The 24,320-nt window shown below is 33.9% G+C and overlaps 2 protein-coding genes across 2 annotated transcripts in view; one reads left to right on the top strand and one right to left on the bottom strand.

The window, feature by feature from the left end:
• LOC140443091 (cGMP-specific 3',5'-cyclic phosphodiesterase-like) overlaps nt 1-7,865 on the top strand; it is a 238,096-nt gene extending 230,231 nt beyond the window's left edge. The window contains exons 12-14 of the mRNA XM_072534157.1: nt 89-234; nt 368-602; nt 692-7,865. Coding sequence (XP_072390258.1) covers nt 89-234; nt 368-602; nt 692-807 — 497 coding nt within the window. The 3' untranslated portion in view covers nt 808-7,865. The remainder of the gene's footprint in view (nt 1-88; nt 235-367; nt 603-691) is intronic.
• Nucleotides 7,866-12,922: 5,057 nt separating this feature from the next.
• On the bottom strand, nt 12,923-24,263 carry sip3 (septin interacting protein 3). The gene is made up of 7 exons (XM_072534156.1): nt 24,010-24,263; nt 23,859-23,951; nt 23,643-23,795; nt 22,543-22,871; nt 22,206-22,454; nt 21,621-22,056; nt 12,923-17,576 (listed from the first exon to the last, which is right to left on the bottom strand). The coding sequence occupies exons 1-7, from the start codon at nt 24,136-24,138 to the stop codon at nt 17,214-17,216; spliced, it is 1,752 nt and encodes a 583-aa protein (XP_072390257.1). The 5' UTR covers nt 24,139-24,263; the 3' UTR covers nt 12,923-17,213.
• Nucleotides 24,264-24,320: the final 57 nt, after the last annotated feature.

The raw sequence follows: 24,320 nt of genomic DNA, 5'->3' as shown, positions 1-24,320 counted from the left end.
TTTTAATAAGTGTGGCATTAACTTTTTTGGCGTGGGTTGATTTGAACCAGACTAGATTCCACTGATTCGCTTTTTTGTGTTTTTACAGTACTGTCCGGCATGATGATGACGGCGTGTGACGTCAGCGCTATAGCGAAACCTTGGGATGTCCAGCACAGAGTTGCAAAGTTAGTAGCAGATGAATTTTTCGATCAAGGAGATTTGGAAAAGCTGCAACTTAAGGAGCAACCTATTGTAAGTATTCATTCATCCTTTTCTTCTTGTTTTCTATAGTAATGTAGCAAAGTCCGGTTTCATTCAGTAAATAAACTTTGTACTTTATAAAATAGTTAATCCGTTAATAAATAAATAAATATTTTAATTTTAGGCGCAAATGGACCGAGAAAGGAAGGATGAACTTCCCCAAATGCAAGTCGGTTTTATCGATGTGATATGCCTTCCATTGTACAGAGTGTTATCCGAAACTTTCCCATGGATGAATCCTCTGTATCAAGGAACACTTGAAAACCGACAACATTGGCAGGATTTAGCGGAAAAGGTAGAAATGGGACTTACATGGATCGACCATGATACCATCGATAAACCTGTTGAAGCATTCACAGGTAAGCTATAAAGCTTTTGAGACTTTAGGTATCGAGTAGTATCCCGTAATACACGAATTATTCATTAATGTGTTATTTTGTTCTTGCAGATCCAGAAGAGACCAAAGATATAGAATTAACAGTGCAAACCTTCCATCCAGTAACGTCATCTCCTCCCATAGAAATCAAAAAGAGGCACAAGCATAGGTTTTGTTGCATATTGTGACAAAAGGTAGCAAAGAATATACAATACTTGTAGGACTCCTATTAGATCAAAAATAAAATGCTCATAGCTCAGAGTTCTTTACGGCTATTTTTGATGTACATTTTATTTAAGTGTTTCTTTTAACAAAAAAACTCACCTAAGGGCTTGGACGTTACAATGTCAGTAATTTTTATTATAACACTCAAAAGTGATATTTGACCCTAAGGCCACATGGTAGGTACTTTAAAATACAACCGGTTCAGGGTCGTATTTAAAATATCTACCAATGGCGCATTATGATATATATTATAGAGATCTTTTATATCGGTCTTACTATTGATACAATTTTGATCTGTTGTTATAATATGATTCACATAAAAAAAACAAAATTCTAGTCTCTATAAGATCAGTCCCTTATACTTATTCTGTGGCAACCTAATAGCAATTCTTCTTTATTTTGTTTTACTCCCATTTCAACGTTGAAATTATCAATTATCAGTGCATAGTTGTTGCATAAATGAAGCTTTTGAACTATTAATTTAACTTGCAACATTTTCGTATCATATACAGTTCTTTATCGTTATATCAATATGTTTAAGTGTGAGCCTGAATTATTTGAAGCTTGTTCAGAATTATAAAAGCAACAGCTACTTTGATGTTTTTGTTTTTTATAACTGATATTCTTCTCTTAATGTAAGTTCGCCTTTTTGTTTTGCCTCCGGTTAAATGTACGCTGTGGCAAAATTCATGAAATTGGATTCAAAATTGAACAGTCATCACCGGTTATTTTAGACATTCGAGATTATTTAAAACTGTCATAAAAAAGTAAAATAGTTTGGACACTGATTAAAGTAATGTAATTTATGTCCCAACAAAATATTTCTTGAATGAAAACAACTAGGAGATCAAGTATATTGCGTGGATCGACTTTTTGACTCAATACGGGATATTACTAATATTTAGGTTACACTATTTTAAAAGTTTCTGGCATTGAACAACGAAGCCATAAGGTATAGAGACTTTAATATACTGCAAAAATAACTTGTCTTATAAAGCATAAAATCAAAAATTACTAATTACGACTTAAGCATTCCGTACATGTCATTTACTTGAGGTAGAATCTATACAGACATCTTTATGAAAAAGCGCCATCTTTTTGTGGCATAACGCAGATATTTTTGGGGTATTCTAAATAAATCAAGTTGCCTATATTGTTTCCAGAGCTAAGTTTATTTTAATCATATTTTGTATAAACTACATTCGTTTTACATATTCCCGTCCGTCAACAAACGCACGTGAAAGCCAAACAGGGTCGTAAAATAAAATATTCATTAACTGAGAGATACATAACAAAGTAAACATTTTGAATAAAAAAGCAACACGCTACAAATTGAATTTAAACAGACTGGCAAGTTTGGATCTGTAACATGAGAATCTGTCTGGCTTAAGGCAATAAATTATATTTAATAGCCTCTTGACGAATGAGAGGGCGAATATCAACACGTGCTTATGTTTATAGATGGGAATTTGCTAAATGAATAAACTTTAGCTTTTTCTAAACGTTTTTCTTTAATCGAACAACAGTTTTTCGAAAAGAAATTGAAATAAGTATTTAACAACCAATATGAGAAAACTGTTTTATGTAAACATGATTAATCTGTAAACGTCCTTGAACTTTTTTCAATCAATTTTAATGAAATTTGTTGAGATTTGTTTAGAATTAACATAATCTCAAAACTCAATAAGATACGACTCAACAACTTCTGGTATAATTTCGTTGTAATTGTATAAACGTTTTTCAATTACATCCCTTATACGTCGTCTATTGTTGTCTAAATTGACGTTGACATTTCTGCACAGCGTTGCCATATTGTCGAAACAGGTAGTAGAGGATTATAAAACAAGCTAAGACCCACAAAATATTTTTGAGATAATGATAATTCAACAAATTGATGATAAATTTGCCTACAATTAAGTTTGTCAAATTTGAAACGATGTCGTATTGTATATATGAACGTCTGTCTTCACCATTCTGTTTGAAGATAATTATTATTAATCAAAGTTTGTTTGCATCAAATGCATTGTTTATTGTATCTAGTTTTGTAGCTCTATGACTTTTGCTTAGGAATTCCTAATCCTAAAATATTGTTTTCATTTTATGCACATGTATCTGTCCAAATTTAAAAGAATTCCATCATGTATTACATTTTTAGTGCTATACACATATGGATTGGACAAAAACATTTCTTAAACACTTATTATTCTAACCCCTGGGTGAGAAACGACAAAAAAAGAGCTGAAGACTTCTGCAAACACCTGGAAATGTTTTCATGCGCTTTTCCTCAGAATTATCAGCTTAATGAGAACAATAAATTACCAAGAATTTAAATGTGCTCTTTCAAATATATTTTTCACATGACAAGCTAGGGCATTAAGGAAGTGAAGCAAACAATAATGAATCAGATTAAAAAGTTCTTGGTTTTGATAACTTACATATTCAATTCCATACTATGAATCAATTATTTTCTTAACATCTGAAAAGTTTCCCAAATTGTTATGATTCTCAAGCTCGGGAAAAAAACAGAAAAGGTCTTGTCCTACAGACAGTTAATCCTATATCACCATTTCGGTTCCTAAAAAACATAGGAGAGAGTAGGTGCATAGAGTGGTTAATTAAATTAATAAGGATAGAGAAATGAGAACGGCCATAAAAGCAATCAAAAATAAGAAAGCACAGGGACATGGAGGCATCTCACCTGAGCTTATAAAGTACGGCTCAAAAAAATTACACCGGATGATACAATGGATATTTCAGAAAGCCATAAATGGAGAACAGCTCCCAAAGGAATGGACAGAGGCATATATGACAACTATATTTAAAAAAAGGAGATAGAAAACGATGCAAAAACTACAGAGGAATAAGCGTAATATCATCAATGGGAAGATTATAAGGGAAGATACTGCGAGAAAAGATAGAGCAAGCGTTAAAAGGCAAAATCGGGGAGGATCAGGCAGGCTTCACGGCAGGAAGATCGTGCATAGACCATATATACACACTGGATAACTGGTGGAAAAGAAAAAAGCAAAAAATAGAGATATACATTTGGCATTTGTGGACCTGAGAAAGGCGTATGACTCTGTAGCAAGGTCAGAACTATGAGAGGCAATGTACAAATTAGAAATACAGACGAAACTCATAGAAGCTACAAAAGCTCTGTATAAAGAAAATAAAGTGTCCATTAAAATGGGGACAAGAATCATAGGAGACTTCACCACAACAAAAGAGCTCCTGGAAATTTGTTTCACATTTATAACCCTATTCAAAATATACTTGTAGAAAGCCTTGACTACATGGAAAAGAAAATGCGAAGGCGTGGCAGTACCGGTACGAAGCAAATACCTATATAAGTTAAGCTTTGCAGACGATCAAGTATTGATTGCACAGAAAGACCTCAGCTACATGATGAAGAAACTACAAGAATAATATTCCAAGGATGGCCTAGATATTAACCTCGCGAAAACAGAGTACCTGTCTACAAGTAAAGAAGACATAGAATATACATACAGATTGACGACAACGTAACAATCAAAGGAAGGATAAATTCAAATACTTAAGGTTTATAATCACGAAAAAGGCAACAGCAGAGGAAGAAATTAAGCAAAGATTAGGACAAACCAGAACAGCAATCCGACAACTTAACTCAGTATGGTGGGATAGACACCTAAATATGAAGACAAAAGCGCAGATTTATAAAACATAGTAGCAACATAGGTGGAATGCCTGCGAAGATGCTGCAGACGAAATAAAGCAAAGAACATCAATAGAAACAGACATACTAACATATATAGAACGAAAAAGACTAAATTATTTCCCTTGGACAGATTGCAGATCTGTTTAGGAGTTACATAAATTATTCTAACGATAGGGCAATGCTGTATCTTTTATATTTGAACCTCATCAATGACGTGTAGCGGATCTTGTATAAAACACGCCACACTCGATTTTTGTAACAACAAATGCTGTAGTTAAAAATAGTCTATTAGAACTCTTCACTTCTTCAACCTATATTCTCGATAGATATTTTGTAAAAACACAATCGGTGATGTTTTAGTATGTACTTAAAAGACATTTTGTAACTTAGGATTTATAACTAAATTATATGTAAATAGAGAGAATTCCTTAATTATATTGAATCAATTTTATTACTCGACCAGAAATATTTAACCTAAGAGAAAAATTTTACAAATTTCCGTTTACGTTTTAAGAAATTTTAAAAAAATATGTAAACTTTGTGTTTTAATAGTGCAATCCTATATTTTTATAATAGACACTTTCAATTCAAGCCACTTTTAATTTATTAATATATACGAATTTTACTCTGTCATTTTTTACTAATTTATTACATTTTTTACTAAACAATTACATGTGAACAAATGCTGATTCTCAGCTACAGAAGTGGCAGTACTGCTATTACATAAGCAATGTGTGACTCACCTAGAATGTTTTAAATATAATAAAACCTAGTGATTTTACCTAGTTTGACTAATTCTTTTTGATTTTCTCATATTTTAAAGTATTTCCCCAATTTTTCTGACCCCCTTCAATTTTTCTGATTAACTCCAATTTTTTCTGACTCCCTCCAATTTTTTCTGCGTCCCTCCATTTTTTTATTATTATCATTCTGGCTATACAACTCTGCGTGGGTCCTAGCCTCCTCAAGAATTTCTCTCCAGCCGTCCCTATCCATCGCCTTTCTCAGCCAAGCACGTATTCCCATGCTTCTCATGTCTTCATCGATGTTATCAAGGAACCTTGTACTGGGTCTTCCTCTTCTTCTCTGACCAATGGGTCTATCAAGGATCGTTTTTCTAGCTGGGTCATTTTGTTCCATCCGCATTACACGCCCTATCCACCTCAGATGTCCTATCTACCCCACACTATTGTCTAATATTACGCAGCCATGAAAGTTTCTTTCGACCAATCCACCTCTCTCCTTCCACTTTTCCTTGTATTATAAGGCGAAGTAGATGGTATTTAGCTCCTCTAATTATATGGCCGAAGTATTCTGTTTTTCTCCTCTTTATAGTGTTTATGAGCAGACGTTCTGAATTGATCATTTGAAGAACATCTTCATTGGAAGTGTGCGATACCCACGATATCTTTAGGATTCGTCTATAGCACCACAATTCGAATGCTTCTAACTTGTTTAGCATTGTGGTTTTTAACGTCCATGGCTCACAACCATACAATAGGATGGACCACACATAACATTTCAGGACCTTCTTAAGAATATTCATCTACAGGTTTCTGTTGCATAAAACTGGTTTCCAGGTCATAAAAGCCTTACGTGATATTTCGATCCTGGTTATTATCTCTTCATCAGAGTCACAATTTACATTTAACCAGCTGCCAAGGTATTTGAAATGATTTACCCTTTCGATCTCCTCTCCATTAAAAGAAATCAGACCTTGGTCTATATTGATCTTTCCAACTGCCATCCACTTTGTCTTTGAAATGTTGATTTTTAGGCCTCTCCGACAACTTGCTTCACTGACTAGATTTAGTAATGTTTGGAGATCTTGTAAATTTTCTGCAAGAATGGCTGTATCGTCAGCGTATCTAATATTGTTGATTACTTCTCCACCTAGTCTTACTCCCTCTTTTCTGTCATCCAAAGCCTCCCTAAAGATTTCTTTAGAGTACAGATTAAAAAGAGTGGGTGACAAAACACAACCCTGCCGTACTCCACGTTTGATGGATATTTTTTCAGTCGGACAGTCTTCAATTTAGATAGAGGCTACTTGATTGTAATATAAATATTTCAGCAGTCTTATATCATAGTGGTCAAGTCCTGCTGCCCGTAGGCAATCGAAAAGTGTATCGTGTTGTACTCTGTCGAACGCCTTCTCGAAGTCGATGAAACAAACATAAACATTCTTTCGGAATTCACAACTTTTTTGTAATAGAACGCGCATACAGAATAGTGCCTCTCTAGTTCCTAGACCGTTTCTAAATCCAAATTGCTTATTACCCATCCTACTTTCGCATAGAAGGAATACTCGGTTTTGTATAATTCGTAAGAGTATCTTCAGTGTGTGACTCATCAAACTGATTAGTCTAAAATCGCTGCATTTGGTAGGCCTGCTTTTCTTTGGTAATGTTATAAACAATGACTCTAACCAATCATCTGGTATTTTTCCTTCGTTGTAAATTTTGTTGAAGAAAGTGGTTAAGCAGGCAATGCTTTCCTCATCCAAAAGTTTAAGTAGCTCAGCAGGGATTTGATCTGATCCAGGTGCTTTATTGTTTTTGGCTTGCTGTATTGCCTTTTTGACTTCCGAATTCAGTATACTGGGACCTCTGTCTAACTGGTTGTCACAGGCAGTATTTGGAGCATTTTCTTTAGAAGCATCGTCAAAACGGTCAGTGATATATCTCTCCCATTATTTGCACTGTTGTTCGTGATCACAAATTTTTCCGTCTGCGCTTTTAAGTATGTGAGCATTTTTCTGTTTTCTAATTCCGGCAGAATATTTAAGTTTCTTGTGGAGGTTGAAACTGTCATGCTTTTTTTGGAGGTCTTCTATTTCTTTACATAAATTCTCAAGCCAGGATTCTTTGGCTTGCTTAATTTTTCTTTTTATGCGTCTGTAAAACTACGTCTACAAACTGTCTACTATCTATAAAAATATGATCAATTTGGTTCTGTGTGAGTCAGTTAAAGAATAGTCTTTTAAAAAGTTTGCTATAAAATCTAAATTTAAAATCGGATAATCATTGATAACTTAGTTACACATTAAATCTTATGTTGTGTGCAGAAATAAATAGACTTCCGATTTTCATTATGCTTGGTCACTAAATATAAAATATTTGGGTACCTAATAGGATTTTCACTCTTAAAACACAATGTGATTTTATTAACAAAACATATTTTTAACTAATAATTCATCAACAACTGAAATGTTAATATTTGTATGGGTAGGTACTTCTTACAACTGATTTTATATGGAACTTTAAACTGTATTGCAGAAATCTGGATCATTTCTTAGCAACATTAAATTTGAATAAAAGAGTTTTCCTAAAATTATACTAATCTTTCGAGATATTTTATTTCACTGTAGGTTTTCAACTAGTTGTCAAATTTTCTACAACTCTATAGAAGACATTATTAATGTTGACTTCCCATGTCTTAACATGCATCTTCTTAAAAGTTTTGACCAGAGTAGACGAGACTGTATGACCTAATTAACACCTTTAAATCAAATGGTATTTTTTTCGTAACAAGATCACGACGATGCAAAAGACAATGATTGCTTTTTCATATGATACAATATTCTTTATTTTTGATCATATGCCTTTTATTTTGCTTTTCGTAGCACCAGCGTGCTCCTGGATCCTTTGTGACGCTTCCACGGAACCGGAACCGGTTGTCTATAAGTCAAGTAATAAGCATGTAATTGTCCAAGTTAGACTGAAAAAGTTTCGAAGTAGCAATAAAATGAAGCAGAAAAAATGTAAATAAATTAATCATAAACATTGTCAATAATGGCAGATAAAATTTGTCGTATCATTAACAAAATATTCCTTGTTTTCTGTTATTGACCTGTTTTTTTATCATTGCTTTTCTCGTTTGACTTCTGCATCTGTTACTGTATCTAGATCCAAACCGGACAACCATCCCAGAGGTACTTTTCAGTGCGTCATTAATTATGACGTCATAGAATGAATTAGGTGTGTCGAGAATTATTTCATATAATTATTGAAGAATCTGACAGATGCCAGGATCGTACTTAGCCACAGGTGAAAAGCTTGTGGAATTACTAGTATTTTTATTGCAAGGTCATCTGAGTAGATTTGATTATTACAAAATATGTTAAGATATATTTTTTTGTAATGGGGGTAATCCCGTATATTAATAAAAATAAAAAGTAAACAATATTGTTTATTAAATTTATAAATATGGAAATATTTAAAATCGACGACAAAATGATTCATTTATTGAATTTTTGTATCTTCTTCTTCTCAAGGCAATCTGGCGTCAAGGCGTCTGAGCGTCGAAAGTTGGCAATCATCACAGCGATTTTTAATTTTATAACCGCGGCTCTAAATAAGTCGTTATTACATGAGTTACATCTCCTTCCTATGGATCTTTTTCTACGGATTTTCCTTGCATAATGACCTGGAGTATTAGATATTTATCTCCTCTCATCACATGACCCATATATCCCACTTTTCTCCTCTTAATTTTTAGTACTTCTCTTTCCTTATGCATACGTCACATTACCTCAACGTTGGTTATTCCATCTACCCATGAGATCTCTAGTACTCTTTGGTACATCCGCATCTCGAATGCCTTCAGTCTCCTCACGTCAATTTTCTTTAGTGTCCACGCTTCCATACCGTATTATAATAAGGATAGCACATAGCACCTCAGCAGTCATATTTTTAACTTAAGGTTTAAGTTTCTACAGCAGAGAAGCCTCTGTATTCTTGTAAATGCGCTTCTGGCCTGTTCGATTCTGATTCGTATTTCTTGAGAGCTGTCATTGTTTTCATTAATAGTTGTATATAGGTATTTGAATTCTCTTACTATTTCAACAGGCTGATTCTGTACATATATCTCACAAATGTCCTGAGTTGTCTTTGTTATTATCATATATTTCTTGCTCTGTTGAGTGATGGTTGGAAGTTACACAAAAAAGACTGTTTTCAAAAATTTATTACTATAAACTTATAAATTAATTACATAAATAAAATATAATTCTAATCATAAAAACTATTTATTCACTAATTCGTAATAATAATAGTTTATTAAAAACACTGAAAAGTAGAATTTGAATATCAGTGTAATAGAAAATTATAGAAAAATACTGCCAGTGAAGAGTTTCCTTCAGGATATATCCTTAGACGAATTCATGGTGAAATATTTCGGCCATAACCTAGCAAAACATTAATTAGAGAAGAAATTTCTAACGCCTCAGCAACACGCTGAAATAAACAGTAAATAAAACAATTTTATTTTCAGGGTAATAAAATACTTAATTAATAATTAAATACTTCACGAACAGCAGAAATTGGTAATAATGTTTGTCCAGCTTCCTTTTCCAATTGAAAATATCTAAGTAATTTTAATATTAGTACTTGTTCGTTTTCCGTATATATTGTCATCTTGGCCTTACACAAATACAAATAAACACCCAATACTATGTACAAATACTGACCTGAACGACAGCCGTCACTTGCTGTTCAACACTTCGAAATAATGGCCAGCATGGACGAAGTTTTACGTCAACTGTCAGTAATAGGCGTATTTGATTGGCTAGAGAAAGCGCGCATTTAAATATCAACGAATCAAACGTAGGTTAGGAAAGAACCGCTTATGTATGTAAGCTTATTCTAACGCTGCAATATAGTTCTGTTTAATCACGGAACTACCGCTTTTTCCGTCACACCCAACTTAATGCATTAGAAAGAAATCGAAAAACTGTGACGCACTGAAAAGTACCTCTGGGATGTTCCTAATATTTTCTTTTTTAATGTGCCAATATTGTAGTAGCGTGGTTTGACCTTTGTGATATTCTTTCTTCAAACAAAGATTTATCGAGAAGAATTTACAAATTAATCTCTGTCGCTATCGGAAAGCTAACATTCACGACTTTTGTGAAAATTGTCAAACAGTGGTTAGGACAAATTTACAATAATTTAGTAAATGAAATATCCGTATCTCTGCAATACAAAATACGTTACAATAAATAATATGATGTAAGCTTTGTGAAAACTAAATATCTCATCTCAAAATCTACACCTTCTATTATGGTCTGAACGAAGCTTTTCACCAACATTTCCACGCGTTTTGAAACTACACACCGTTTTTGACAATGCTTTTGTTAGATTTTTCTATTGACTTAAATCTTTATGGTTGATTTTATTATATTTTTTGTATTGTTAGTTTTATCTATTTTCCTCTATTGTTATTGTAAATTAGGTTTTGTTGTCAAAAATGTTATAAAAAGATCTCATTACTAATTTTTTGTAAACTTTTAAATAAACAATTTAACTTGATTTGTTTTTAACTTTTATCCACTTTACCTTTTAATCTAGATCACAGTTCGATCTGGAATACCAGTGCGAGATATTGGTGAAGCTACAGACTCACCCTGTACGAGGATAGATTGATATTAAACTAGCCATTGATAGGTGGCGCTACTTGATACCAAATTGGTTTCGGTGTTGACATTTGCCATTCATGACAAGACGTCTGTCAAAATTTTAAGTTTTAAAAACAATTAGTTTGGTTTTGCTCGATGGGTTTTTACCACGGTTCGTAGACTTACTACGGTTGCTTCTTCCGCCTAACCAATGAACATTAAGCCCGAAACTGTACTCTCGTGACGTAATTCTTCCCCTTCAACCAATCAACACTGCAATCGACCTGCCCTCTACATTCAGTTTCAATCGCGAATAAATGGGTTTTGTAATCTTGTGTACTCTGGTGACGTAACTCAAGCATCCCCACCCCAGTCGGAAGAGGCAACCGTAGTAAGTCTACGAACCGTGGGTTTTTACAGCCGTCAAAAGCAAGCAAACTTTGTGTTTTCGGAAAAATGGAAAAAGTCGAGTATCGTTCGGTGAGGTTAAGTTCCTCCACAAAAAGAGTAAAACGAATGTGCAAATCAAAGCCGACCTGGACAAAGTTTATGGTGAGGTTGCACCTTCTTTAGCTACAGTAAAATTTTGAAAAGCTGAATTTGTTCGTGGTTGTACGAGTGTTTTTGATGATGAGCGTCCCGGGAGGTCAAATGAAGTCACCACGTCGGAAATGATCAACAAAGTCCATGACATGATTATGGCAGATCGTCGAATTAAGCTCCGCGAGTTAATAGAGGTCCTAAACATTTCCTACAAACGCGCACACAACATCATTCACCATCATTTGGACATGAAAAAGCTATCCGCGCGATGGGTGCCGCGTTTGCTGACAATCGATCAAATGCAAAAACGTGTGACCACTTCGGAGACGTTTTGGATATAATACGGCGCGATCCGAACGATTTTTTTCGCCGATTTATCACCGTTGATGAAACCTGGGTGCATTATTACATACTGGAAACCAAAGAACAGTCGAAACAGTGGCACAAACGCGGCGAAGGGCCGCCGAAGAAGGCAGAGTGCATATTCGACTGGCAAAGTGATGGCGACTGTTTTCTGGGATGCGAAGGGCATCATCCACATCGACTACTTGGAAAAATCAAAAACAATCAATGGTTAATACTACGCAGCATTATTGGATCGATTCGATGCCGAATTGCGTCGAAAACGCCCCGGTTTGGAACGCCAAAAAGTGCTCTTTCTCCAAGACAATGCACCGGCTCACCGATCGGCCGTCGCCATGGCAAAATTACACGAATTGGGCTATGAATTGGTTGAATACCCACCGTATTTCCCAGATCTTGCCGCCATCGATTTTTTCCTGTTTCCAAACCTAAAAAAATGGCTCGGAGGACGCCGTTTCGCAACAAATGATGTGATGAAAAGTCGTTGCTGAAACTTCGGCCTATTTTGAAGAGCTCGAGCAAAAGTACTATTCGGATGGGATAGAAAAATTGGAACATCGTCTTAGTAAGTGTATCGAGCTAAAAGGAGACTATGTTGAGAAATAAATCGATTTAATTTCAAAAAACTTGTTTTTTCTATCAAAGGCTAGTTTTATATCAATCCACCCTCGTATATTGACTAGTTATCCGTATTTTTGTTGTGTTCAAGATATTTTCTCCACAGGTGTTTTTTCTTCTTTCATTTCGTTATTCCACCAAGGTGTTTGTTTTCTTCCATTTTTTTTATTAACCGCAAACATTTCTTCTGCTGCTGTCATTATTGTTTTGAACTTTTCCTATAGCTCTTCTAAGTTATTGTCTATTGACTGGGTAATGACAAATTTTTCTGAGATTTATCTTGATATTTCTTTTTACTGTTTTATTTTTGTTTTTTCGTTTTCTTTCTTCTTCTATATGGTTGTCGTTACTAAATAATAATCACTGCTTGCTTCTTATCCTCTTTTCACGTAAACGTCTTTCATTCTCTGAATCTTTTTCTGCTCTTGTTGTTCAAATTAGGAAATTAAAAAAAAAGACGAACTCAAAAATTTAATAGAATATTTTAATGTTTAATTGTAGGTAATTTATTATTTAAAACTAATATGACAATAAATTATCAAACATTACAAAATAATAAAATGACATACTTCTATGAAGTATGAAACTTAAAACTTTCTTGGATCACGAGTAAATCAGACTATTAAATGTTCAGCGGATATTTCACAATACATAATTCATTTACCATCAAAAGTAATACACAGTTGCCTTGTTTATTAGCTAGATTCGTATAAAGTACTTAGATTTTTTTACCTAGTAAATCACAATGTAAAAAGTCAAGAAAAAAGGATAGTTACCCAGACAATCTTCACAAAATTATCTATGGTTTCAATCAGGAATCCAAAATATTATAAACGCCCATCAATTCTATGCAATACATCTCAAAACCATGCCAGCTTGATGTTAATCTAGCCGTTCATAGATGGCGTTACGTGAAAACGAATTTTTTTTAAATTTCTATGTGATTCACGAAGTTATCTGAATAAAATTTTGTCTAAAACATCTGTTTTAGAAAGTTGTGTGCACGATTTGTATCCAAAATATTAATTACTGAACATATCTAAACCTTTTTCCTATTTCCATATTCCTATTATATCTAAGCCAAAAATTTGAACGTTCAATTACCAGAAAAGAAAATTATGACATTGGATCTTATTGATTTATTACATCACCAAAAAGAACAATCATTAATGTGGTGGCTTACTGTGAGATCCAAAAATAGCATGATCTGGAATATTTGTATTACAATCTGTTTACCTACACTTTGCATACGATTAGATCCGAAAAAAGAAACACATGAACGTTTCGGATGTTGTCGATCATCATGGCAATCTGTATTTTGCAAACTGCTGCTCTGAAAAGATTTGTGGTTGTTGTGTTGAATCACGTACGTAGATTTTTCAGCCAGGAAATCCTTCGCCTTTCTGGTCCTCGGTGCAGAGTGTACTGCAGAACCATAAACGTCGCACAGAGTGGCATTTTACATAAAAATCTGGCCAAAACGAAAATTTCAAAAACTAGAATTTCGTACCGATTCTTGTCCCCAAAGCAGGTAGTCATCTGGCAATATCCCCTCCCCAAATAACCTAACCAAACAAATTTGACAGCTGTCACTTTTGGCGTTTTGACTACGTTTAGTTTTGACATTTTACTACACTTTTTTGTACGATTTATGATCTTTATTTTTATAATTCAAGTGATTTTTGTAATAGCGGCAGTTATGAATATGGCAAAGGAAAGTAAGTACTCAATATTGAACCATTTTTTAAAATATTACCCCTCTAGAACTTCAATCAAAATTAATCCAATTTTTTAAACAATTTTCAATATAAACGAAAGTTTTTAGTTATTCTCTACTCAACTATACTGCATAAGAGTTATTTCATAGTAAAGATTAGACTATCTACTTTCATAAACAGTTTTCGCAAAAATAAATACAAAAGAAAATACTATCAGTAGTACAAGCTGATTTATAAATCCAAATATACAAAAATATTTGAAAAAAATAGCACTTATGTTTTTTGGCGTGCACTTTGAATCACAGATTACCTTAAACCTCTAGCTCTTGCGTTTATAAAGGAAGTAGCCATTATATTCATTAATTTTAACGTTCTTCAATTGTTTTTTTTTTATTTTTCATTAAAATATTTTTTTAATTTTTATTATTTCTTGAATTCGCATTACTTCTTATATTTATAATTAACCTTCCAGTAAACGCGCGGACTGCATACGTAATCCATTGAATTTTATAATATTGCTATTCAGACTATACTGTATATAAAGTTGCCTATCTCCTTATACCTTCAGGGCATAGTATAAGGAACTCTTTTAGTATGCGACTGTCACTTAATGTGTGTAGGTGTAAAAAATAGATTGTGTTCTGTTACCATTGTAATCCACGCGTTTACTTACGTAACCCTAAAGTAAAAATTATATTTTGTATTCGGCGATTCCTCCAAGAAAAATGTACCTTGGTAACGTACGTTCCAAAAAAAAATATAAGGTCGTATAAGCTGTTTCAACCATACACCATGATGACAGTATTGATCCTGAAACATAAAACAGGAACAAACCCGAAATAATAAAGGATTACAATAAAACAAAATTTGGTGTGGATCTGGTTGACCAGTTGTGTGCACAATATGATGTTTCCAGAAACTCTCGGCCTTGGTCACTTACCGTGTTCTTTGATTTATTAAATATATCAGGAATTAATGCATTTTCCCTGTATAAGGCTAATAATGTCACTGCATCACTCCCAAGAAGCACTTTTCTTCAGGACATTTCGTTTGATTTAATAAAACCACTGAAGTTAAGACGACTAGACAACACTCATACATTAACAGAAAGAAAATAAAAAAAGTTTTTTAAAAATAAATAAGGAAACTCTTAAAGAAGTTCCGACTCGATCTTCGGTCCTTCGGCGTTGTCATATTTGTAGACGAGCAAGGAATAAGAGCACAAGAAAATGGTGTAGCAGCTGTGATCAATGGACTTGCCCAGGACATTTAAAGCAAATATGTGTACATTGTGCCGAGATACAACAGAACATGCAATCTGAATCAGAGTAAGATGTTATATTTAGGATATTATAGAACCTAGTTTGGTTCGTAATGTTTGGTTATAGGTAACTTAGATTTATAGTATTTGTTTTTTTAATTTTCTTTGTATTTTTTTTATTTTTTTTTGTATTTTTTTTTTATTTTTTTTTTAATTTAATGTAAGCACATTTTAATTATAAAATAAAGCTAATTATAGATTGCAGTGGTATTATTAAAACCTCATTAAAACAATAACACTATTTTCAAATAATATTGCTTTTCAGAGCTCCAGTACGTATGGATTACTAATTTAATCCACGCGTTTAGTCACGTAAGAAAATAGAGCGCATGTACTTAAGGGTTAAAGGGATGATATTTATATAGGTATATATTGAATTAGAATTTTATAGATGAAAATCATTGAATATCTACCTCTTCCGCATGGTTTCAGTAATAAAACTTACTTCAATAATATAATAATTAATATTCCAGGTAGATATTCAATGATTTTCATGTATAAAATTCTAATTCAATATATACCTATATAAATATCATCCCTTTAATTATAAATATAGGAATTAATGCGAATTTAAGGAATAAGAAAAATGCAAAAAAATAATTTCAATGTAAAATAAAAAAACAATTGAAGAACTTTAAAATTACTCAATGTAATAGATACTTCTAGTATAAAAGCCAGTAGTAGAAGGTTCAAAAGTCCAAAAGGTATTTCAGATTGAAAATGCAAGTCGTCAAAAACCATAAATGCTATTTTTTCAAATATTTTGTACATTTGGATGCATTGTGTTTAAGAACTTAGCTTATACTACTCACATTATTTTCATTTTTATTTAATTTTGTGAAAACTTTGAAAACTGTTTATGAAAGTATATAGTCTAATCTTTATTATGAAATAAATCTTAAGCAGTATTCGATGGGTAGAGAGTAACTAAAAGCATTCGTTTATATTGAAAATTATACCAAAAATTGGTTTAATTTTGATTGAAGTTCTAGAAAAGTAATATTTTAAAAAATAGTTTAATATTGAGTACTTACCTTCACCTGGCTTATTCAGGCTATAGCGTCAGCCATAGCGTCACTGGCAAAAGTGACGCTATTACAAAAATCACTTAAATTATAAAAATAAAGATCAAAAATCGTACAAAAAGTGTAGTAAAATCTCAAAACTAAACGCAGCTAGAACGTGTTAGGAAGTGACAGCTGTCAAATTTGTTTGGTTAGGTTATTTGGGGAGGGGATATGTATTACCAGATGACGTCACATATAACTACTTGCTTTAGGAACTAGAATCAGTTCGAAATGTTAGTTTCAGCTTTCAGCAATCAGGAGAATAAAAAATAAAAAAAAAATGTTTGTACATTGGTGAATTAAGCTCGGAAGCAAATACTATTTACTCGGAAAAAAACTGTCCGCTGTCATCATTCAAAGATTCGGCAAGTGAAATAACATTAACCTGCGGATAACTGGGAAATAGATCGGTCTTAGATCGATCCTATGGCCATGTGCAGTTATACTTTCAGAACACATCAAATTTTGAAACAATGCCGCGGTAAAAAATATATTAATAAATTGATTTTTGTACGTAATATTGTTATGATTCCGGTGTAAAGAAAAAGTATACTTTAAAAGTTCTGTAAAGTATTGTGAAATACCGCAACAGCGAACAAAAATAACAAGAAACTTAAGTAAAAAATTTCAGTGTAACAGTACAAAAACCTATTCCCTTTCTACTTGTTGCTCGAATTTTTGCAACCGTCTTCTTCTTATTATCTCCTCCTGGCTAATCGGACCTTCCTCAACCAAACGTTCCTCGTTAACCGCCTTCGAAGTGGTCGGTTTATCAAACTCCGACTCGCCGGTGCTTGTCTCTCCGGCACTCGTGGAAACTTGGGCGTTAGTTGTAGGAGCCACTTTAGCAACTTTTGGCGTCTCGGACTGTGTGGGAGGGTTGTTCCAAGCTGGAGTATTCAAAAAGGGCATCGCTGAGGATGTGGTAGAAACGTTTGGCGTAATATGAGAAGTAATTAGCACCGTGGTGCTGTATTGTTGCATCATTACGACTGCTGCATCCAAGAGCATCTAAAAATAGAAATATTGACAAATTAATGTTGGGTATTTTGTTATAAATCAGCTGTGCGTCATCCAATTTTGAGGTGACCTTTTCGCACACAGTTACCATATTGCCGGGAACGTAGGGAATTATGAAATGATGAAAATCATACAAATTCATTATGACAAAATTGTTGCAAAGAGTTATTAAAAGAACCGATAAGAAAGAGAGACAACTGGATGACCGACGAAATACTCGGCAGGATGGACCAAAGACAAGCCAAGAACAAAGACAGTCACAATTACAAGATTATTAACAATGAAATCAGAAAAATGATAAGAGAGGCAACACAAACTTACTATGAGGAAAAATGTAAAGAGATAAAAGATCTTCAGAACAAATACGACCTATTCAACCTACATAAGAAGGTTAAAGTTATGGCAAGGTTGCAAAAAAGAAACCACAACACAACTCTTTTAGATAAAATTGGACATACTATGATAAAAAACGACGAAAAGCTAAAACGATGGAGGGATATATGGAAGAGCTCTTCGACGACGAAAGAGGAAACCTACAAGACATATCTTTCGAGTACAGAGAAATAAGTATAGAAATTACAAAGGAAGAAATATTGTATGCACAAAAGAACACCAGAAACGGAAAAAACCCGGGGCCAGTTCAACTGCCTATTGATATCCTTAAAAGCCTGATGTCTCACACACTTAAAATGTTTTTAAAGATCACCCATAAACGCATTTACCAGGTACTTGATATGGAGATTGAAGAAACCCAATTTGGATTTCGTAGAGGCGTAGGTATCCGTGAAACTCTCTTTGCATTCAACATACTAATCCAGAGATGCTTAGATGTGAACCAAGATATGTACGCCTGTTTCATAGATCACAAGGCTTTCGATATAGTCCGCCACAAAGAGCTAATGGACGTCCTCAAAGCAAAACAATTTACAATGACCTTCGAATTATAACAAATCTATATTATAAACATCAGGCACGAAGAGTTCGAAATTAAAAGAGGAGTGTGACAGGGGTGTGTATTGCCACCACTGCTATTCAATACATACTCTGAAGAAATTATGAAAAGAGCTCTTGAGGGAGAAACAGCAGGAATAAAGGTCAATGGAACACCAATTAACTACATTAGATACGAGGACGATACTATCATAATAACAGACATCCTCTAAGACCTCCAACAATACAATGATTCATTCAATACAAACTTCAATAAAATGAGAAAGGTACTTTGTACAAGAGAACTGAAATTAGACTTGAGAGTTACCTTGGCAAGGTGTTATATTTTCTCGACTCTGCTTTACGGGATAGAAACATGGACACTTAACGCGTCGATTACTAAAAAGTTGGAAGCATTTGAACTATAGGTGTATAGAAGAATCCTGAAGATATCATGGACCGAGCATGTAACAAACAACGAAGTCATGAGTAGAGTCAACAAAAGAATGGGAATATTAGAAACCATCAAGACACGAAAGCTGCAGTACCTGGAGCATGTTATGCGTAATGAAAGATTCAACATACTTCAATTAATTATACAAAGAAAAATCCAGGGCAAGAGAAGTGTAGGAAGGAGAAGAATATCATGGTTGCGTAACTTGAGGGAATGGTACGGGTGCACATCAATCGAACTATTCAGAGCGGCAGCATCTAAGATCAGAATAGCCATCATGATTGCCAACCTCCGTCGCGGAGATGGCACGTAAAGAAGAAGAAGAAGAAGAAGAAGAAGCCTCTATCCAAATTGAAGATAGTACTGAAAACCTACCCATCCAACGTGTGGAGTACGACAAGGTTCTGGTTTTTTAATTAAAACCAATCTTTTTAATCTATACTCTAAAGAAATCTTTGCAGAGGCTTTGAACGGCTTATCGCTGACGGTACAGCCGGTCTTATAGAAAATTTACAAAATCTCCAGACATTAACGAAGAGAGTTACATTGTGGAAGTAAACAATAACATTAAGAAAATTACTATAAAAAAAGTCAAATATATCAAAAACTCATTGTCGATAGCTTATCTATATTTATGAATTTTCAATAGTAATTTTCATTGTAGACACATTCTTTGGAAAATCAAACAGATCATTATAAAGTCATCAGGAGAATCGAATCAGTTTTAATCCCCATTGTCCACGCAAAGCAAACATGTCTCTTTGTCGATTTGGGTACTGGCATTAGACTAAAAACTTGTTGGCCAAAACTATGAAAGCTCAGTTCTATTTTATTTTCGCAAGCGGATGAAAGTACCTACATCATGGAGCCGTTGCCAATATCTGTCGTGAATTTCAAACAGGGTATGATTCTTAGTATGCAAGTAAAACTTGTGATGTTAAATACATTGAACTATCATCTGAAGTTAAAAAATGGTGACAACTTGACTACTGTGGAAAAAGTTTCAAAAATGTGCGGTGTGAGTGTTAGCAAAATGTATGACATCCGAAGAGGCCTAGCAAGGCAAACTGAAACCGGTAAAAAAAAGAAAGAAAAACAGTTTCCAGTCCAATTCACGTGAGAATATTTACAATGAGGGAGTGAAATCTCGAATAAGGAAAATTGTCCATGATTTTTTTTTTAAAACATACCACCAACTGCGATAGCATAATGAATAGAGTGAAGGATAATGAAGCCTACCAGCTTTCTTACCTTTCGTAGGCTACTAAATGACATGGATTTTCAATATGGTAAAAGAGGTCGAGATTCGATAACGATAGAAAGAAAAGATATCATATCCTGGAGGCACAAGTACCTCGGACAAATAAAAACACTGAGAAAGAAGGATAATGTAAACCTTGTGGCATGGACCGAAGTAACTTTCTTGGTCAAGAAGGGAACCGATGATTACCACGACGAAATGGACGGGGATCTATATGAAGAAGGATTTGAAAAGACGTTAATTCCAAACTTGCCGAAAGACAAAGAAAACGTCGTTTTGGATAACGGGTCATAACACTCTCGCAAATTTGATTTCCCGAAAAAGTTGCGGAACAAAAGGCAAATGAAGGATTGGCTAATCAAAAAGAACATTTTCTTCGAGAAAGATTGCCTAAAAAGTGAATTACTGGATACTGCGACCGCATTTAGAGACGAGTACTACAAGTACAAAATTGAAACAATTGCGGAAAAATATGGCGTTAAGATTTTGAGACTGCCGCCTTACCATTGCGAGCTGAACACGATTGAGATGGTGTGGAATCAAGTGAAAAGGTATGTGGCTTCAAACAACGTCGATTTTAAAGAAAAAACGGTAGAACGGTTGATAATAGAAGCTTACGCGTATCTAAAAAGCATAAATAATAAAAACCACATCAAGAAAGTAGAAGAAAAAGTGTTTGCGGTGGATAATTTGTAGAAAGATATTCAACTGCTGATAATTAATATAGATGATTCAGAAGATGAGGACGAATTTGATATGGATTGCGATTAGTATTAATTAACGAGAAATATCTCAAATGTAATGCTCATTTATTTGTTTTTTTAGTACTGTACGTACAGTACATTTGTTTTTTTTTTGGTTATTCATCGTTTCACGCGCACGATCGTTTCTCGTATCCCCTTCGTATTGCACACAGCGAATACATACAGTAGTAATGTACTGTTTAATATTAAGGAACATATACAATACACCATTATAAAGTTGCCCAAGTTAAGGTTGTTCCACGCGAATCTGTTTTTTGTGCTTTTGAGTGGCCATTAAGTACGAAGTTTATGGGTTAACATTTAATGTTTCAATGACGACAGTAATTTCGTGTAATAATTCTGAGATATTATTAGTTGAATTATGAGGTTTAGGTCATTTAGTTGTACTACAAGGTGAAGCACTGAAAAACTTAATTGTTGAAAAATACATGGCATAGCAGTGCTTTCGTAGATAGTCTTTTAATTTTAAAGGTTTAAATGAAGTTTTTTTAACATCAATTGTTTAATGTACAATGGGTAATGAGAAAGAAAATCCATTACTCGAAACAAACAAAAAATGGTTTATCAAAAAACAGTTAATTAAATTAGAATTATTTATACAGTGGGCAGCAAAAAGTCAAGATTACCTGTATATTCCTCAGGCACTGTATCCTAGCCTCAACGTTATCCCTCTCTGTTCCCTCCATCCTTTGCAACTCTTCCGTCGACAGTGACTCGAAAACTGTTTGGGGTGGCATTGGCGGTGGAGGTAAGAACGGCACAAAAGGAAACGGCGGGAAAGCGAACGGCGGCAAATTAACTTGAGGTGGGACTTGCGGGGGAACTGTCTGTTCAGCTCCGCCTTCTGCAGCTGGTCTTGGTGGTTGTTGTGGCGCTTGGTTCTCTGCATTGGGTGGTTGGAACATTTGGAAAGGGTTCTGTGCGGCAAAAAAGGGATTTATAAAAGGATTTTGTACGTTAGGTTGTGGTGGTCTAGGGGCTTGTGCAGGACGGGAATTGTTGTTTGTGGGGTTGTGTAGAATGTTGAGCCGGCAAGTTGGACAAGTTTGTTGCCGTTGAAACCTATGTAAATCAGAAAAAGAATGATCATGGTCAAATTATTACTAGCACTGTACATATGGTATCATTATGTAACTAAGAGATTTTATAGGTTTTATAATTCAGTCAGCCATTGCATATGTATATATAAAAATGTAATAAAATGTACTAACCATGAACGCAAACAAGCCGTATGAAAAATATGATTGCAGGGTAGCTTTTTGGAGGCCGTCGTCATCTCCTCCCGGCAGATAATGCATACATTGTCAGCAGCTTGCAGTTCTTCTGGGGTGGCATCGGGGTACAAAGTATTCATATTATGAATAGCTCTTCGGGACAAAATTACATCGCTGAAAGCTTTCTTGAAGTTTCTAATTGTATAATACATCGGTCTGAATGCAAACAGCGGTAAAGTATATATCCTGTATGTATAAATAAAGTACATGTTAAAATTACACATTCAACAATATTTCTACTAATCGAATTACTTATATATCACTGTACACTTACCTAACCATGATTGCGACGAAAGCGAAATATAAAATAACCTTGATAAGTCCCATCACCAGTTCGGTGTATAAAAGAAATACTGCTTTGTTGTCCCAAGGGGTTTCGCTGTTCAGGTCAACTGAATGCAATCCATACTTAATAGCGATGTTGATAACAACGGTAAGAAGGATGGCGTATTCAAAACCGAACACTAGCTGGACAGATGCACCTTTGGATACAGTTGAAAGGTAAGCATGTTGGATAAAATGTAAATCTAAGGATCCTAAGAGTAGAAGTAGGGAGAGGACTCGAATATGGAAAAGCCAACTTATTACTGGACTCCTTTCCATCTAAAAAATAAACCTACAGTGAGATACAACTCATAAAAATATCTACTATATACTACATAAAATGGTTTGTGTCCAGCACCGAAGGTGATTTGGTGGCTATATTAGAACTACCTGCAGTATCATATGACATATGTGATGTTGAGTTTAAACGTAGCAGACAGCAGCATATAGACAAATATGAAGATAGGAAACTAAAGAAACTGAAGAAAAAACATTATTACACTTGTGTTGATAGACATTACTGGTAGAACCAGCTTATGCAACTAAAATACTGATATAATAAAAATAATAAATAGTGTAATAGATCTCATACAAAAGCACAAATACATTCACACTGATGTTTATTTTTTGCTATAAATAGGATCATAGACATACAATTAAATTATAGTAAATAGATGGATTTTAATAAAACAATTGATATTAATAAATAATACATACAAAATGTATGAAACCTGTAGTGAAAAGAACTTTTTGGTATCCATGGTAAATAATATCTGTTGAACATAATGTAGATTGTAGAAAAAAAAATTCATCTTTCTGTTGATAAGTTTTTAAACTGGTTCAATGTACACTACCAAAAACTAGTTGCCCCACCTTACTGTGGTTATATATATCTTTTATTATCCACAACATGATTTATATAAAATATATCAGAACTAAGTATGTGATTGAAAAGTCTTGAGCATGTTTGTGACCCAAAAAAATACAGATAAATCCTACTAGCAAGGACATATTTTTGTTGTTTTTCTTTACATTTGCATTAATACTTACATAATCAACTCTATCCTCTGCTAACCAATGAAAAGATTTCAAAAAGAGTAATAATGTAAAAAGAGCTACAAACTTTGGATTGAAATCATCTCTAAAGACAGTGAAAGCCAGGCATGTTTCAGTTACTGCATACCAAGATCTTTCCATTAGATGCTGAAATTATAATAAATTAAATAATTTAACAACTAATATTACAGTTTAGTTAATGTATGTTACCTCAAACTCTGTTGTTCTCAACTGACCAAAGAATATCCTTCTCATAATTTTTCCACTTATCCAAACACATATAAAAGCCTGTAGATATATTACCTGAAATACCAATGAATTAATAATAAAATAAAGCCCAAACTATTGTCAAACTACTTACAGCCATACTGGGGTTGGATTTTGTAATGTACACAACAGATGGGTAAAACTGTTTCTTCTGATAATAGGCATTTGCAATGACTACTAACGTTAAGGATACGCTCAACAAAGATATACTAAGCGACCTCATCTTTATTTACATTTAATTACCTAAACTATTGCAATTTTTTTTATATTTTCCCAAATATTTTGATATTGATACACTGACGACAGCTTTTCTTAAACGTCAGATAAGTACACCAATCACTAGCAACAACGTCAGCCGTCAAATATTATCCAAGTAATAAAATGTCACAATTTATGTGATCAAAA

This window comes from Diabrotica undecimpunctata, chromosome 6, assembly GCF_040954645.1.
Source record: "Diabrotica undecimpunctata isolate CICGRU chromosome 6, icDiaUnde3, whole genome shotgun sequence".
Taxonomy (NCBI): Eukaryota; Metazoa; Arthropoda; class Insecta; order Coleoptera; family Chrysomelidae; genus Diabrotica; species Diabrotica undecimpunctata.
This window is presented reverse-complemented; position numbering and strand designations above follow the sequence as displayed.

Excerpts from the sequence above, each read along its gene's own strand:
- sip3 (XM_072534156.1), bottom strand. The coding sequence starts at position 24,138 with ATGAGGTCGCTTAGTATATCTTTGTTGAGCGTATCCTTAACGTTAGTA. Across the intron at positions 22,057-22,205 it reads ACGGCTTGTTTGCGTTCATG|GTTTCAACGGCAACAAACTT; the intron begins GTTAGTACATTT and ends TGATTTACATAG. Across the intron at positions 17,577-21,620 it reads AGTGCCTGAGGAATATACAG|ATGCTCTTGGATGCAGCAGT; the intron begins GTAATCTTGACT and ends TTCTATTTTTAG.